The 16,847-nt window shown below is 35.6% G+C and overlaps 2 protein-coding genes and 1 pseudogene across 2 annotated transcripts; all 3 read right to left on the reverse strand.

Moving 5' to 3' along the window:
• Positions 1-8,660: 8,660 nt before the first annotated feature.
• On the reverse strand, positions 8,661-9,329 carry LOC145628262 (uncharacterized). Its single transcript, XM_081680563.1, has one exon. The coding sequence runs from the start codon at positions 9,327-9,329 to the stop codon at positions 8,661-8,663; it is 669 nt and encodes a 222-aa protein (XP_081536689.1).
• A 102-nt stretch (positions 9,330-9,431) lies between these two features.
• Positions 9,432-10,913, reverse strand: LOC145628271 (uncharacterized). The gene is made up of 3 exons (XM_081680572.1): positions 10,706-10,913; positions 9,885-10,609; positions 9,432-9,806 (listed from the first exon to the last, which is right to left on the reverse strand). Exons 1-3 carry the CDS (start codon positions 10,911-10,913, stop codon positions 9,432-9,434), a joined length of 1,308 nt encoding a protein of 435 aa, XP_081536698.1.
• Positions 10,914-14,020: 3,107 nt separating this feature from the next.
• Positions 14,021-15,941, reverse strand: LOC145562881 (putative inactive receptor kinase At1g27190 pseudogene; annotated as a pseudogene).
• Between the last annotated feature and the right edge of the window lie 906 nt (positions 15,942-16,847).

Raw genomic sequence — 16,847 nt, forward strand, 5'->3', positions numbered from 1 at the left:
TCTCATTGAAAGCTAAACAAAGTTGTTGTATGAGTTTTAATTGTTGCATAAAAACCCACAATGATGACTAGCATATGTACAACATAGCCAAAGAAATATGATTTCATATTGACTAAGAGTTCTAAAATATTTATTTTGGAACATGATGATTATGCAAGTAACAAAGATGATTTGACAAGTTATAACTCCAAGTGGTTTCAAAACCAGGAAATCTGACATAGATTCTAAGTCTGTAAGCAAGTGTATGACACTTGAATAATTTGCCTCATTGGGTGAGACCCATTATAAGCAAAACAGACGAGAAAGAAAAATGTTTTCTAAGTAAGCAAAGACTTGTTAAAGGATTCAACTAATTCATAGTATGACTATGACTACGACGAAAACTTTACATTAGTCATGTTGCAAAGATCTATTAAACATATTTTAGTGATTTCTACCTTATAAGATTTGGTAGATGGATTTCAGAATGCCTTCTTGAAATTGTTCATGAAAGAAGATTTGTATATGATACAATCAGAATGATTTTAAAAATCCAATAATCCTAAAGATGCATAAAAGATCCTTTAATGGATTGAAGTTAGCATCATGGAGTTGATTAATGTTCTTAATTTTGTGAGTTAATCAAATTATTTGATGTTCTCGTAAAATGAAGAAAAGGTCTTGTGTGCACAAGATGTTTAGTGGGAGCTATGAAGTCTTCTTGGTCTAGTACAGAGAGCAATTATTCATTTCTTGAAGGGTCAAGTGATGGCTAATGCATTTTGTATGAAAATCTTGAAGAAGAAGATGAGTACATTTGGGATTCAAGATCTATAGAGATAGGTCTCAAATGATGTTTGATCTTGGTTAAGAAACTTATATTGATAAGACTCTTATAAGGTTCAACATTATATTGAAAGGAGTTTCAATCCCATGTAACATGGCACATTGCTTATGATTCAATACTTTGAGAAAGGTTGATGAAATTAAGGTCTTGAGTGATGATCCTTATGCAGGTTGCAAAGGATGCATCATGCATGTCATGGACTATACTTGTCTATTTGATTCACATGTTTTTAAGAACAAGTGATGATAGATTTCAATCGAAATCCTATGTAACGTTGGAATACAAATTAGAAATTTCTAAGTTCCTTGTGAAAGGACGAAGGAAAATTCTTAGTGTATGGAGATGAAAATGATTATAAGATTTAGAAATTACAAAATTCATGTTTATGAGAATGTCTCATGAACTCTACTTAGTAAACCCCTTCCATTTCCAAAGCATGAGAAACATGCTAATGAAACTGGATTGAGGAAAATGATGTAATTAGAAGTTGTATTTGTTTTTGGAGAAAAACAAGTTACATGTGTAATACATTCATTTGTAGAATTATATTTATCAATTGAAACAAAGTTTAAATCTTATTTAATCGTGGTTTCAAGATTAAATAAAATGTCCAAAATAATTATGAATTGATGGGCTCATCGGGTTGATGACTTGTTGAATGAAACCCCACAGGTGAACTAAATTCATACATTATTTAAGTTCCTAGTTCGGAATCATTAAAGTGGACATAAATGATTTCATAAATTGGACTAGCATGTAAGATTGATTGGATAGTGCAGTTTCATGGGCTATAGGAGCATAGTGATGATGCTCGGTCAATCACATGGATATGCATGAATGATGCATGATCGAACTATAGACCTACTTTGAAGTTCAAGTATAGAACTTCCGGATATATTAGTGGATTCCTTTGACATGAGTGGAACACTGATTCCATTCAATGATTGATTTAGCTGTGGTACACTCAAACATCCAACCGTAACTGGGGATTATAAAGGGTGTTTCCCGGTTGCTTCATGAGTTGAGTGGGAGCTTTGGTTGCCACAAGATTGGATTGAGTCTACCTATTAAATAGGAATGTGTTTTGGCCCCTTGAAGAGGGAGAATTCAGAAAATGTATGGCCGTGCTTAAATGCATTACATAGTAATCATTTGTTCTGTGAATCTCACTCAGTTTTTCAAGAAAAGATTTGTAGACTAATATGATCACGACATGAGATGCAATCATATTATCAAATCGACACACATTGACTTAAGGAATTTGAATATTGCGCACTTGTCTCAGACAAGTGGGAGATTGAAGGAGTTATGTCTTCGATAAGTGAAATTACTAGATATATCAAGGATCACGATTATGGAGATAATTAGTTCATTCTATAGGGTCGTCAATGTTTGGTGCTAGATATGACAATTGATCTTTGGGCTAGCTTAATGGCCCAAAGCCTTATAGAATGGATCCTACAAGGTCACACATAAGAGTATTGGATTAAACAAGTTAGAGGCCCATTATTGGGCCTCATGAGTTCATGACATACCATGTTGATAATTGGGCTTGGATAGTTAGAAGAGTCTGATGGGTTTTGGACTTGACATGGTTTTATTTCTAGATATGATCTATAAATATAAACCATGCCTTGGGTTGCATGACACAATAATTAACATACAGTGAATTGTCACACAAGCAACCAAGTTTCCCAAAAACCCTAACTCTCTCTCTCTCTACTCGGCCCTCTCTCTCTCCTCCCTGTCCATACGACCCTCCTCCCCGGGTGGCGCGTGGGTGGTGTTGTGGTGTGTTCGTGGCTCAAATCTCCGTTGAAGGTTGATTGAAGTGTTCAGTCACAACTAACTAGCATTAGTGGAGGTTTAATCCATGCTCGTGGACTAAGTAGAGGAATCACGCTTGGGGTTCTTTATCTCCCATTGTTCTTGCTCGATCGCACGTGGAATCACGCTTCAAATGTACGATTATATGTTCTTTATGTGTTATGCATTAGATCTTGGAATTAGGTACTGTATGAATATGATTCATGTTTTTTCGCTGCGTAGTACCTATAACTCCCTACAGTGAGTTGGGGAGTCAACGCCGGAGCTCGATTTGACCACCAATCATGAGTATTGACTATACATTCATCTACTGAGTAATTCCACAAACAAAGGTTTTGCCTCCTCTAAAACATTACTCCCTTCCTCTTATAATAATTGATACAGTCAAACTTTGCACACTATTAATGCACTAATTTGACCTTATTTTTGTATAATTAAATATTAATAAAAAAATATAAAAAAAAAAGTTATAATATAAATTTCATATCAGTACCTATATAAAAATAGAATAATGCTATATGTAGTCCTAAGGGTTATATATAAGCATTAAATACACTCTTGGAAATTGTATAAAATTAAGAATTCATGACAAAAACACGTGTAAATTAGTATAATTAGTATCTATATTTTTATGATTTCTTAACTTTTTATGATTTTTAATTGTAAATTTAATTTAATGCTTATATGTAGCCCTAAGGGGTATGTATAGCATTTTCCATAAAAAATATTTTTCATGATTTTTTTTAAAAAAAAATAGATATACATATATTTCATGATAAAAAATTATTACTTTAAAAAAATTATAATCAAAGTTAATATATGAATAATGAAATTATATCCAAATGTGTATACTATTCTAAAATGGAGTGAGTATTTCACATATTCATGTCATTTTCACTTCCAATTTTGAGTTTCGACACAATATAAATTGAAAAATTGGCTTAAAATAATACTAATTGTCAATGGTGTGTGCAAAATAATACGAACTAAACTATTTACTATTAGCAGTACCACCTTTTGTACTATATGTGCAAAATAGTACTACAGGCACCGAAAAAGTGCCGCAAGTAATACTTCGTCTATATTTTGCACATATAGTACAAAAGGTGGTACCGCTAATAGCAAATACTTGAGTTCGTATTGTTTTGCACACACCGTTGATAGTTGGTATTATCTTAAGCCAATTTTCCATATAAATTTGGTATAATGAGTTCAATGATTTTTAAATAGCTATCTACCTACTTTTTTTTTTTGTTTTTTTTGAAACAAGCTAGCTACCTACTTTTAGTAGACAAGTAAATATTTATGACACTATATTAATTTGTACAACCGATAGTAAATGTGTTTCACGTTAAAGATTGTATATTGTACATTTGTACTTGTATTATCAAGATAGAAGTCATTGTTAAAAAAAAAATTAAAAAAAATAAAAAATAAAATAAAGATAGTAGTCATGTTCATATGAAGATATGATGCATGTTCTTTGGAAACACCATAATACCATATGCATAATGCACGGTGCATGGTGAATTGGTGATGGTGCTATATAATAAAGCTCAATATGAAATTGCTCCCAAGACTTTCATAAACGATATGCGGAGTAATTATTTAAGATGTTATTGGGATGAACGGGATCTTACTTTTAATGCGAACTACTTATCTCATAATGATTTTTTTTTTCTTTTTTCCTTTTAGTTTAAGACAATAATACTCGCCAGCAATATTTACTAATGAAGAAACATGAGTTAAGTACAAAGTTAGGGTCTAAGTTTTTAAGTTTTTCACCTTTTGGTACCTGAGTTTTTTTTTTTTTTTTTCACCTTTTGGGACCTAGAGTTTAGAATCCAGCAAGTTAACTCACATTTAACTCACCTGAGAAAAACTTAGTCCCTTAGCACTAATTTTAGGGAAAAAAACATAATCCTCTCTTTAAAAAAAAAACAACATAAATGCTGTCAAATAAATAAAAAAAAACAGGTGAATCATTAATAAATTTTAAAAAAATAAAATTTTATAAAAATATTTATAAAAAATCGATGGTAATCAGTAATCTTCTAATGATGTTGATTCCCTTATTGTAATTTCTTTAAAAAAAATATAAAAAATTAAAACTTAATGTAATTTCTCCTTAAGCATTTGGGCAGCCATCTTCACTATTCCCAGCAACCCCTACGACCTTCACCTACCCAAAATCACCCAACCATTGCAGCACCACCTCCAAGTTCTCCAACCACCGTCCACAACGCGTCCAGCAACCAAAAATCACAACAATTTTGATTCAACTATAAAATTTTAAGGGGGCTTTGAGCTTCATCTTCATCTTCGCCATCATCATCGGAGTCGTTGTTGGTTGATGCTTTAGCTCCTGTAATATCGGATCTCGCCGCATGAAACTCTTGGTGCGGCATAGTTTGTGAATATATATAAATTGAATTGCAAAATAATATTAGTGTAAAATGGCATGATATACGTAATTTGTTTAAATTGTATGCATAATTCCGTCAAAATTATTACTACATTTCAGCACACTAAAAAAGGAACGCTTGAGCAACACTAAGAGAAGGGAGGGTGTTAAATTAAAAAAAGAAAAATAAGTGTCATCTATGAGTATCTAATTATCTATAGGGGACTAAGTTTTTTTTTTTACCAACTTTTTAGGGGACTATGTTTTTTTAAGGAAATTTTGACATTTGCTACCACTAAAATGACCTTCTTTCACATTTGCTACCTGTTTAAAATTTTATTTTAATTTACTACCACCCAAATCTCACATTGTTAAATATCACTACCTCCATCCTTATGTCGTTACTATTTCCGTTAAGGAGCTCAGCCACCCTCACTGCCATCGTACAACCACTCCTATCTCCTCAGCCAAACCTATCGCTCCTCTCCCCATTCCGGCACCTAAACCAGTCCTAGCCCCTCTTCGCCGACCTTATCTCTCTTCTTCACCGTCCCTATTGGCTATGGGGGTTGAATTTGGCGCTCGAATCATCATTTTCACCATCTTTTATCAAGAAATTAGCACAATTTAGCAAAATGCATAGAATCGCACTTTTTCACACAATTCACAAATTAAAAATCAACAAACTTCTAGAAAAACTTTAGCTTTAGCTTTAGAAGTAGCAATTACAGTAGAACTTTCAGGATGTGATTCAACAGAATGAATCAAATTCGTCGGTCTCTCACCGACAATTCGATCATCATCCGCCGGAGACCGATCGATGACGACAGAAGACAACGAAGAATCACGGATCTCGCCGAAATTACAGCAGAATACGTCGTTTTTTACGAAGTTGAGGCCATTGAAGAGGATTAGGGATCCCAGTGTAATAGTAATAGAAATTATCTAGAAAAAGGGCCGATTTTCGAGTGGTCGGAGGTTGAATTTGGTTTTGGCGGTGCGATGGTGGAGTGACTGATATGTGGAGGTCGATTTGGGTTGTTTGTGATTGATTGGGCAATGCTGCTAACTGGTGGCTGCTTCGACGTTTGGTGGGCGGTACGGCTGTGCAAAGTGAACTACTGCTACTGTTATTGTCGTGTTGGTTGGGTGTTGCTGTTGGAGTTGTTGGTGTTTGCGTCATTGCGTAAGTATAGACAGAGGTGCGAGGTGGCTGTGAACAGTGGAGGTGACTCAGGTGAGGGTGATGTCGCTGAATTGTGTGGTGATGGTGGTTGGTTTGAGGTGCGGTGTGGCTGCTTGGTGGGCAGGTATAGGGAGGGGGAAGGATGGCTAACGGGGAGGGGGAAGTGGCTGGGAAATATATTTGGGAAATTCTACGTGGCGGCCTCCAACTTTTACAAATTCTATATGGTGTCAAAAAAAAAACACATAATCTCTAGTGAACCCAAACTTTCATTAAACTCTATTTAGTGGCCAAATCTCACTTAGAATCGGTTAACCACTCGATTAGGGTTAGATTATTAACTCTAATCAAGTGAATTACTAACCTACCCCCATTTAAATCATATCCACCTTTTTATTTCAACTGATTATATTAAAACCATTGCAGGCTCTTAAAATCCTCCCCTTTTCTTTGATAAATTAGGGTTCTTTAAAAAAAATCTGACTTCCTAAATTTGCAATTGATTTAATTGGTTTTCGAGCAATTGGTTCAAGGTCCAAAGCCACCATTACAAAAACGAAGAGCTTCAATTTCTGATCGCCTTCAATCGCCGACTAGTCCCCTGTTCTTATGCTCAAACGACGACAAACTTGAACGCGCTAAAGCCCGTGCCGCACGCGCTGCCACCGTTCGCCGTAAACTCGCCTGAGGTGATCTATTTCTGCTATATATCTTAAATTCTAGTGTTTTTGGGTAATTTTTGGTTTCTGCTTGGATTGGTGTAGTTTAATTTTTTTGATTCTATTAAACTGCAATTTGTGAAATTCAATTGCCCTTTTTTGTAATGATTTCTGGGATTTTTATTTTTTTTGCTTGGATTGGTGTAGCTTAATGTACTGGTAAAATTCTCTTTCATATCATGTTACTTTGCTTGATTTTTGAGTAGATTAATTACATGAATTTTATTAAAGATGCTGGATTTCTGTAACTAATTTATTGTTTAGGGGAATTATGTTGGAAGTTAAGGAATTATGCTCATGTCAAGAACTAAAAATTAGATTAAGATAGTTGCCCCCCTGATGATCGAACCTATAATACGATCATTAGAGGTTATATACTCAATAATGACTTGTCAAATGCAATATACTCAATAATGACTTGTCAAATGCATTATACTATTGTGATCTTATGGTTGGGAAAAGATTTGAAGCTGATGCAGACACTTTGTCATTGTTTGTTGGCCTCTTGTCTTCTGATAAATTAAGTGACTCAAACAAGAATTTGCTATCGAAGTTTATCAGCTGAATTTCAGTTAAAATGTATGCAAAGATTTTGGACCTTGAATATGTTTTCTGCAGAGAAAATTGAGATGGAGTAGGATGCTCCTAGACAATCTATGAATAACAGACCGCTTTTAGCTCCAATTGGCATGTTTCTTGTGAGCTTTGGTGCAGAGATCACCAAAGAACAATGATATCTTGTTTGTATCCAGATGCTTCACTACTTGGTTTTGTAAATATTTCTGTACTTTAATGTATATATTATGCTCCTTTACTTTGTTGTTAACAATGTAATGCCCTGTGAGGTTCATTTGCAAAAAAAAAAAAAAAAAAAAAAAAAAAAAAAAAAAAAAAAGAACTAAAAATTAGATTATTTTTCAAGGCTATTAGCTCAACGGGTAGAGCAATGTACAGTAGTGTACATGGTGCGGGTTCAAGCCCCGCATAGCCTACATAACACTCCTAGAGTGATCAAAGTTGATGCTAATATTCCTACCCATGGCATATCTTAGAGTAAAGCAAATGGATTGTATATAAAAGGTTTAATCAACATTAGAACCATACTCATTACCTCATAAGCACACTGAAGCTTCTTAAACGACTCACTTGCTTGTGGAATACCCATATTTTTATCAGGATGCACTAGCACAGAAAGATAAAAGTGCCAACAAATTTATCCTTTTGTTAGCACGTACATCCATTCTGCATATTGTTGCAACAGAAAGATGCATAAATAACATGAAATATTCGGCAATTTATAAGAGCCCATTGCTCAGCACTTCGGCATGAAAAGTTTACTGATCTTACTGCATAAGGACAGCCATCTTTGGCATTTAATTGCATTAAAGCCATTTAGCTGGAAGGTAGTCACATGTATACAACAGCAGATCTGGCTGGACTATCACTAAAGTGAATGTATGTAGAAGTTCAGGAATCAAAGCAACACAAGATTAAAAGTAGATAGCAGCAGTCTGACAAATTCCAATTGATGCATAAAAAAATGTTTCAGAAAAAAAAAGAAAAAAAAAACATCAAATCTAGTACATAAGTTGACCTTTATTTACTACTAAATAAAAGATACTCATGTTGAAAAAACCAGACCCCAGGCTACATTTTCTCTTTCCCTTTGTTGCTGTTCCTTGGCTTGGACTGAGATGGCTAAGAAACTGGCTCTGGTTGGGAAGAAGATATAGTTAAGCTTCGTGTAACATTAGCAGTGGTTGGCTGGGATGCAGAGGCAGCAGCAGTTGTCTTTTGTTTTTTCTCAGTACCGTGTGATGCTTTCTCCTTTGCCGTCATACCACCTTTGCATGTTTGCTTGTTATGGCCATATGATTTACAGAGTGAGCATTTGACTGTGGTTGACCTTTTTTCTTTATCTGGTTCATCATCAGCTCTTCTTCTCTGTCTTGATGGTCTTCCTATTCCTCTCCTCATTGTAGGAGCTTGAATTGTTGGCTGGTCAATTTCTGGCCAATGCTCAATGTTTGGAATTGAGTTGATGGCATGTGAATAACATTGTTTGTAGGCTGCAACTGAGTACCATGTGCTAACATACTTATGAGGATCATTTCCTGCAGCTAGTATAGCCCTTAATGCATGCCTACAAGGGATGCCTGAAATTTGCCAAGCCCCACATATACAACTTCTATTATTGAGTGACACCGGGAGCATTGACTTACCCTCTCTTATTTCATATTCTCCCTCTTTACTCTGGAATGCCTTGCAAGTTCTAGAAGCATTGATCAGCATTTGGATTCTCCTTACAATGGTAGGACATGGATCAGAATCATTCCAATCTTTACATTTCTGTCTTCTACTTGACATCCTTACCATACACATTCTTTGTATGCTTGCAAAAACCACATATAACCAAGCATACAATTCAACATAAGAACCAAGTTATATTTACAAAAATAATTATAAAGATTAAGAAAGACATAAATTTTTACCTTCCAAAAGAGTCAGAACAGGTCCGCATCTGTCCACTCCTAAAGTGGCATTGAAACTCTCCACAAAGTTTGTTTTATTCTCATCTGTGCATATCTTTGGGTCAAACTTGTGTCTTGACCACCTCTCTTGATCTCCTAGATTAGCTAACCATATTAGTGCCAAGTGGTTTGTCTTCTGAATTCTTTCCATAGCCTTTTTAAAGGTGAATGTTGAAGTAGCACTACATGCCAACCAAAATAAGGAGTGCATCAAGGGTCCTGGAAAAGCAGATTTCCAGTTTTTAGCTAAGTGCTTGCAGCAATACCTCCTCCCTACTTTTGGCCATAGCTCAGTTAAAGCAAGATCTATTCCCTACAAGAACACATAATGAAGAAATTAACACTAGTAGAGTATACTTACTGAAATTAAGCCAACATATGAGACACTAACCTTTTGCCTGTCAGATATAATGCACCAATCATCCCCTCTATTTAAGTCTTTCAAGATTTGCTTCAAATGCCAAATGAAAAACTTCCAGTTCTCCCCATCTTCAACTGAAACTATAGCCCATGCAAATGGATGTAGCTCATTATTTGCATCTATAGCCACTGCAGATAGCAAAACCCCTCCATAGTTCCCTTTCAAGTGAGCACCATCAACCCCAATCAAACTTCTACAACCTGCACCAAGCCCATCTATTGCTCCCTTGAATGATATGAAAATGCTAGAGAAAGTGAGTGACAGTTGGGGATCATTCTTTCTCCATGCACAGTTAGCTTCTGAACCAGGATTAGTTTGCTTAACCATTTCATAGTACCTAGGAAGATGGCCATAAGACTCATCATGCTCACCATTGATCTCCCTAAGAGCAATACTCCTCATTTTATAGAGAGTACTAGTGGCCATCTGCACCCCATACCTGGTCCACAACAAGTCATTCAAAGTTTTCCCAGTTATATCATTGTTTGCCCTTATATCATCAATTAGCTTACTTGCAGCCCATTTCACATTAACTAAAGGATTCCTCTCATCCAAACCCCTACAACTGTGCTCTTGATCTTTTATACTCTTTATGGCCCAAGTAGTGCCATCAGGGAGTACACTTGAATGTATCCTCCAATTACAGTTCAATTCCAAGCACTGAGCAGTGAATCTAGCTGGACTAGATCTATCCACTACAATGGCAAACCCAGATTGTATACAATAATCTCTTAGAACAGATAGGAAATGTGCTTTATCACTAAATATCATTCATGGTTTCAAAACAATACTTCCAAACTCAACATTTTCAGCAAATTCTCCATTCTTATAAATTTTACTGACATAAGTGTCATCATCAAGTAGTTCAGTTTGCCATACATCAGATGCATAAGCATCATAATTGTCAATGATCTCACTAAATTCCTGATCTTCTTCATCTGAGACACCACCTCTTTCAAAATCTATGTCTAAATCTTCATCTCCAATGTTAGCATTCATTTTTGGCCGTAAAGTTTCTCTATGCTCAAACCTCCTATATATTAAACTCCTCTTCAGTAATCACTTGTGCCTCTTTTTCATATGGTTTGTTCATCAAGCCCTTCCTAGCAGCAGTAGTCTTAGGTATTTTATGAACAATCAAGGCTGTGTTGTTTGATAAGGTTGGATTCAGGGTAGTTTTTTCAAGCAAAGGAGCATTGGAAAAAGTAGTAGTGTCAGCTAGAGTAAGTGGCTCATTAGTAGGTAAACTCCTTTGAACAGGTAACTTAACCCTAGGCTTAGGATTGCCCCCTCCCCCCTTTCCCTTCTTTTTAAGTGTCTTACATCCACTCGCTTCCTCTTCCATTCTTTCCCAATTGTCTATAAGTGTTTCATTTAACCTAGGTGGACTAACATCAGGCATGTCACTAGTCCCAACATCAAAGCTTTGGTTGTTTTTCTTAGGTGGACTTAGACCATAATGCATATTGGGTTTGTTTTTCAATGACTCTTTAAGATTCCTAGCTGCAACTACACATTCAGAAGGTGTTTCAACTGAACCCACATACACTGTAATCACTTTCTTACTTCCTCCTATTCTATCTAACATAGACATTAAATCACTGTCACTAGTAATTTTAACATCCTTCTTATTATAACAGTAATGGAAACTAGGATATTTAGGCATCATATACGCATTTTTCCTAAACAATTCCTCATACTCAATAATCAAATCAATCCACATTACTTTATCAACATCATCAACATTAATATCAACCACATTCTCTGCCGTTTGAAATTTTAACACAATTGAGTCCATTCTGCAACATTAAACCAAACACACAAAAATTCCAAATAAATCAAGGGAATGCTCAATAAAATTCTCAAAACTAAGCTAGCTGCAAATCGCACAAAAAAAAAGACCAAAAAAATGCTGCAAATCGCACAAAAAAAAATTTTAAAAAATTTTTTTAAAAAAAAAAACAGAGTAACCAGATAATTTAGCATGCATATATGAGCAAAATTCAAAATTTATTGAAAATATCTTCAACTGATTACCTGGAAGATGTTTACCACTTTAATGTTCAGTCGCAAACCGTTATTTTGCAATAAATCCAACAACAAACCCTAGCCGTCGATTTGAATACTCAATCGCAAAATTGCCAAAAAATACAACACAAAACAGAGAGAACTTTGTGCAAAATCTGTAAATAATCAATTTACGTTCTTAAAATTTGCTCAATTTCAACGAGTTTGAAGTGTTGTTATAGATTGCACTTTGAATTTTAGGGAAGAAGATGAACATGTATATGAAATAATAGGGCAGTGGAAGAAGATGAACAGAGAGATCATCAGTGCGTGAAATATAGTCAGCATTAATGAAATAAGAGGAAAGGATTAGAAATAGGGGTATGTTAGTAAATTCATAAATTAGAGTTAATAAAGTCAGCATTAGTGAGTGGTTAACCGATTCTAAGTGAGATTTGGCCACTAAATAGAATTTAATCAAAGTTTGGGTTCACTAGAGATTATGTGTTTTTTTTTTTTTTGACACCATATAGAATTTGTAAAACTTGGAGGCCGCCACATAATATTTTTTTAAGAGGTTTTTTTCTTTTTATTTTTAATAAATTAAATTATTATTTAATGAAATGATGGTCCCCACTTAACGGAATTCTAACGGATTCTGTTAAGTGGTAGCAATATTTAACAATGTGGGATTTAGGTGGTAATAAAATAAAATAAAATTTTAAACAGGTAGTAAACGTGAAAGAGGGTCATTTTAGTGGTAGTTAATGTCAAAATTTCCTTTTTTTAACTAAGGGACTAAGTTTTTAACCCAACTCAATTAAATTTTGACCAGAATTTGCATGTGATGTCCCAAACGGTGAAAAAAAAAAAACATAGGTCCCAAAAGGTGAAAAACTTTAAAACTTAGACCTCATATTTGTACTTAACTCGAAGAAACATTTGCCTATTCTTCAAAAAAATCTTGCCTAAAATTTTAATAAAAGACCCTTTAAGTTAATCATATCAAAATAGAAAATTAGTATAAACATTCAGATCAAATTTGATCATACATTATTATCTTATCATATCATTCTATAAAAATAAATAAATAAAATAAAAAAAAAAAAAACTCAATACATTTTCTCAAATATGACATTGTACTCCGGTAACTTGTCATACCATTAATTCAAATTACATGACCAACACGACTGTTAATTTTCGATGGAGGGAGTTATTTTTCCGAGAAGTAAAGCAATGGTCGAAAGAATATGAACACACCCCTTTCAAAGTATGGTCATGAGGAGTGTAGGGACGAGAACATGTGCTCTACTTCATTACAGAATGCAACAGCAACCATATCATACTCCGTAATATCAATGAATTATAGGCAGCAGAAAGCCAAAAGTCATACATCTACAAATAGTCCAAAGTATACTCTATATCAAAAGCATCACATGCTGAGTTTTAATGGTCCCCCAAATCCAACATTTTCAGGCCCCTCAGCAGTAACCTTAGACAAATGGATGAGATTAGCATAAAAAAGGGAGACTATGATTGAACATCAAAGATAATGAAAGCTGGTTAAATATACACATTTATTAGGATCACAAGAATCCTGCTTTTGGTGCTACCTATTCTCCTTTACTGCACCTGATTCATCAGCTACTTCATGATTCAGTTTTTGGACTAAAGCAACAAATCTATTTCTAATGATCATGCCCGGCCCTCTAATCGATCGATAAATATAGTAGTAAATCATTGAACAATGAGTGCACCAATAAGCTTGGAAAAATACTGAATCCCTATGGTAGAGAGATGGAAGTTCTGCCATTGAGCTCTCACTTGATTCTCGACATTGATGGATGATAAATTCATCTCAAGCTTTTTTGGCATAAGTTGGGCATTTAGGTATTTCTCTCATTAAATGGGATAAGAACCCCGAGAATGAATGGTTTTATCCATCCCTAGTTAGTATAAGCTTTATTGACTACCATGACTTTCAGGACTGTTTGAGTAATTAGTGGCATACTTGCATAAACAATGATAGCTAAAACATGTATAGTTGTATATTATGCTGAATAAACACCACTAAGCATAGACACAATCATACAAGTGGATGAAAGAACAATGGAAGCTGACAATAAAGAAAGGTGATAACATACAAAATTTTGTATTATACAGGAAATTCCAACAATGGAGGAGACATAGAAAGATACAAGCTGCAGGAATTGGAAAACCCCATGAACTTGAAAAGCTCCAAGAACACAGCAACAAATACAACAAAGAGGTTAAATTTCGAACCAAACCATGAAATTAACATGTTAAGAATCAATTTAATCAAGATCTTGTTCATTCAAGATCATAGGGAACTCATCGTACTGCTCTAAGCAACCGTGATTCTCAGCCAAGTTCTTCAGGGAATCGTACACCCGGAACATAGAAGGTCTATCCTTGGGCCTCGAAGCCACACACGAACAAGCAACTCTAAGCAACTGCTTAATCTCATCGTCGTTACCCTTCCCACACAAGGACTTATCAATTGCATCCTTAATCCTACCAGAGCTGGACAAATAAGTCACCCAATGAACCAAGCTCCCTTTAAAGCCTTCCCCTGCATTATTAACTTCAAGGGGCTTTTGACCAGTAACCAGTTCCAATAGGACTACTCCAAAGCCATAAACATCACCCTTCAACGACGCAACCAATGTGCTTGCGTACTCAGGTGGGACGTAACCAAACTCTCCAAAGTCCCCATTGGCAACCGAGCTGCCATTGGAGTTCCCGATCCCCATGAGCCTAACTAACCCGAATTCAGTGATCCTAACATCGAAATCATCATCGAGTAGAATCACATTCGAGCATATGTTTTGGTGCTTGACTGGGGGCTGGCAACCATGATGGAGCCAAGCTAACCCTCTAGCAGCCCCAACACTAATCTTAACCCGAGCTCGCCAATCCAACACACTATCCTGATTAACCCCTGAGTGCAACCATGAATGTAAATTCCCATTACTCATATCCTTATACACCACCAATTTCTCATCCTCCACACAACAAAACCCCAATAATGGCACCAAATTCGGGTGCCTAAGTTGCCCTAACCTATAAATCTCCGACCTAAACTGCTTCTCACTCACCTTATTACACCCTCTTAACCTCTTAATCGCCAATGCCGATCCATCACTTAACACCGCGCCATACGAAACCCCGGTTTTCGTGGTATTAACAATCTTCCCATCACTAAAACTGCTGGTAGCAATTAACAAATCCGCCACTCGAATCTTAACAATAGGTTTCTGAAAGAACACCACTTGAGCATTCTTATTAGACCTCAATTTCCCAACCCAACCCACAAAATTCCCACCTTTTTCACCATCAAAAACAACATCATCTTCCTTCTTTCTATGATCCCAACAACACCACCACCAAATCATAAACCCTAACAAAAGAGAACCAACACCACCAATCACACCACCAAGAATCACAACCCTAAGATTACCATTTGCACCACATCTTAATCCAACAACATTCCCACAAAGTTCATCATTCCCACTAAACCCATCTTTCCCAAACTTACCCAAATCATCTGGGATCAAACCCTTAAGTCGATTATTATCAAGTGAAAGCTTCTTAAGCCTATCTAACCTACCCAATTCAAAAGGGATAGACCCAGAAAGCTTATTATCACTCAAAATCAAACTATTCAAAAACTTGCAATTTTCGATCTGGGGTGGAATCGAACCAGAGAGCTCGTTTCCAGAAAGATCTAGGGTTACTAAATAAGGCAACCAATCACAGATTTGAGGTGGGATTTCGCCGGAGATTTGATTGCCGGAAAGCACAAGAGTCTGTAAACTCCGGCAAAACTGAAGCGAAGAAGGGATTTTTCCGGCGAGATTCATCGTCGGAAGTTGAAGAGAGAGAAGACGGTCTTCCTTTTCATTCCAGCAAGAAACGCCGGTAAGTCGGCAGATTGAATCGACGGAAGTGTTGTCAAAGTGCCAGTTTGAGAGACGGTTTTGTGGGTCTGAAAGCGACGATTTTACGCCTTGTAAGCATTTTACGTCGTCGTCGAAGGAGAGAGAAAGCGTCACAAAAAGAGAAAAGAGGAGAGAGAAAATGAAGGGAAAAAAGGAAGACGACATTTTTTTTTTTAAAGGAATTTAAAATTTCAGGGAAGCCATGGAAGTAGAGAGTAGAGTAAATGAAGCAGCTTTTTTTGGAAGATGAGGAAGGAAGAACTAAAAAGTGAAAAAATTGGAATGAAATGATGTCGTTTTTAGGAGAGAGACTTGAAAGTGTTTTTTTTAGGCTAATGATTGAATGAAAGGGTCAAAGTGTGTTCAAACTATAATTTTTCTTTTTTTTAAGTAAAAGTTTTTTTTTTTTAGAATAAAGAGTGATTATTGTATAGTTTCTCAACAAAAAAAAAAAAAAAAAAAAAAAAAGTGATTATTGTATGATTTGTGTAAAGATGTGGTTGGGTCTTGGAAATTGGGTAAACCTTTTCAATGGTTTTGGGCTTTTTGGAAGGTAAAAAGGCTGCCTGCCTTACTAATCATGTGGTCTTTAAAAGTGGTTGGATTTCTACGAGTACTTCGTGTATTAGGCCCTGGTAAGTACAGTAAAATAGAGAAGGATGAGCACTCAGCAGGTAGAACAAGGAGCAGAGCATAAGGGTCTGTTCTCATTGATTGAATTGAGCTAAATTGAACTTATTGCAGCTGAACTGAAGTGAGCTGAATATTTTATAAAAGAAGGAAATTAGGAGCTGAACTGAACTGAACTTATTAGAGCTGAATTAAACTGAATTGCACTTATTAGAGCTGAACTAAACTGAACTGAACTTATTAGAGCTGAGCTAAACTGAACTGAAAATTATCGTATCAGAACAGGGTCTAACAGTATAGAAACCTAGATTAGAACCGAGGAAAAAAAATTTGC

This window comes from Chenopodium album, chromosome 1, assembly GCF_948465745.1.
Source record: "Chenopodium album chromosome 1, dcCheAlbu1.1, whole genome shotgun sequence".
Taxonomy (NCBI): Eukaryota; Viridiplantae; Streptophyta; class Magnoliopsida; order Caryophyllales; family Amaranthaceae; genus Chenopodium; species Chenopodium album.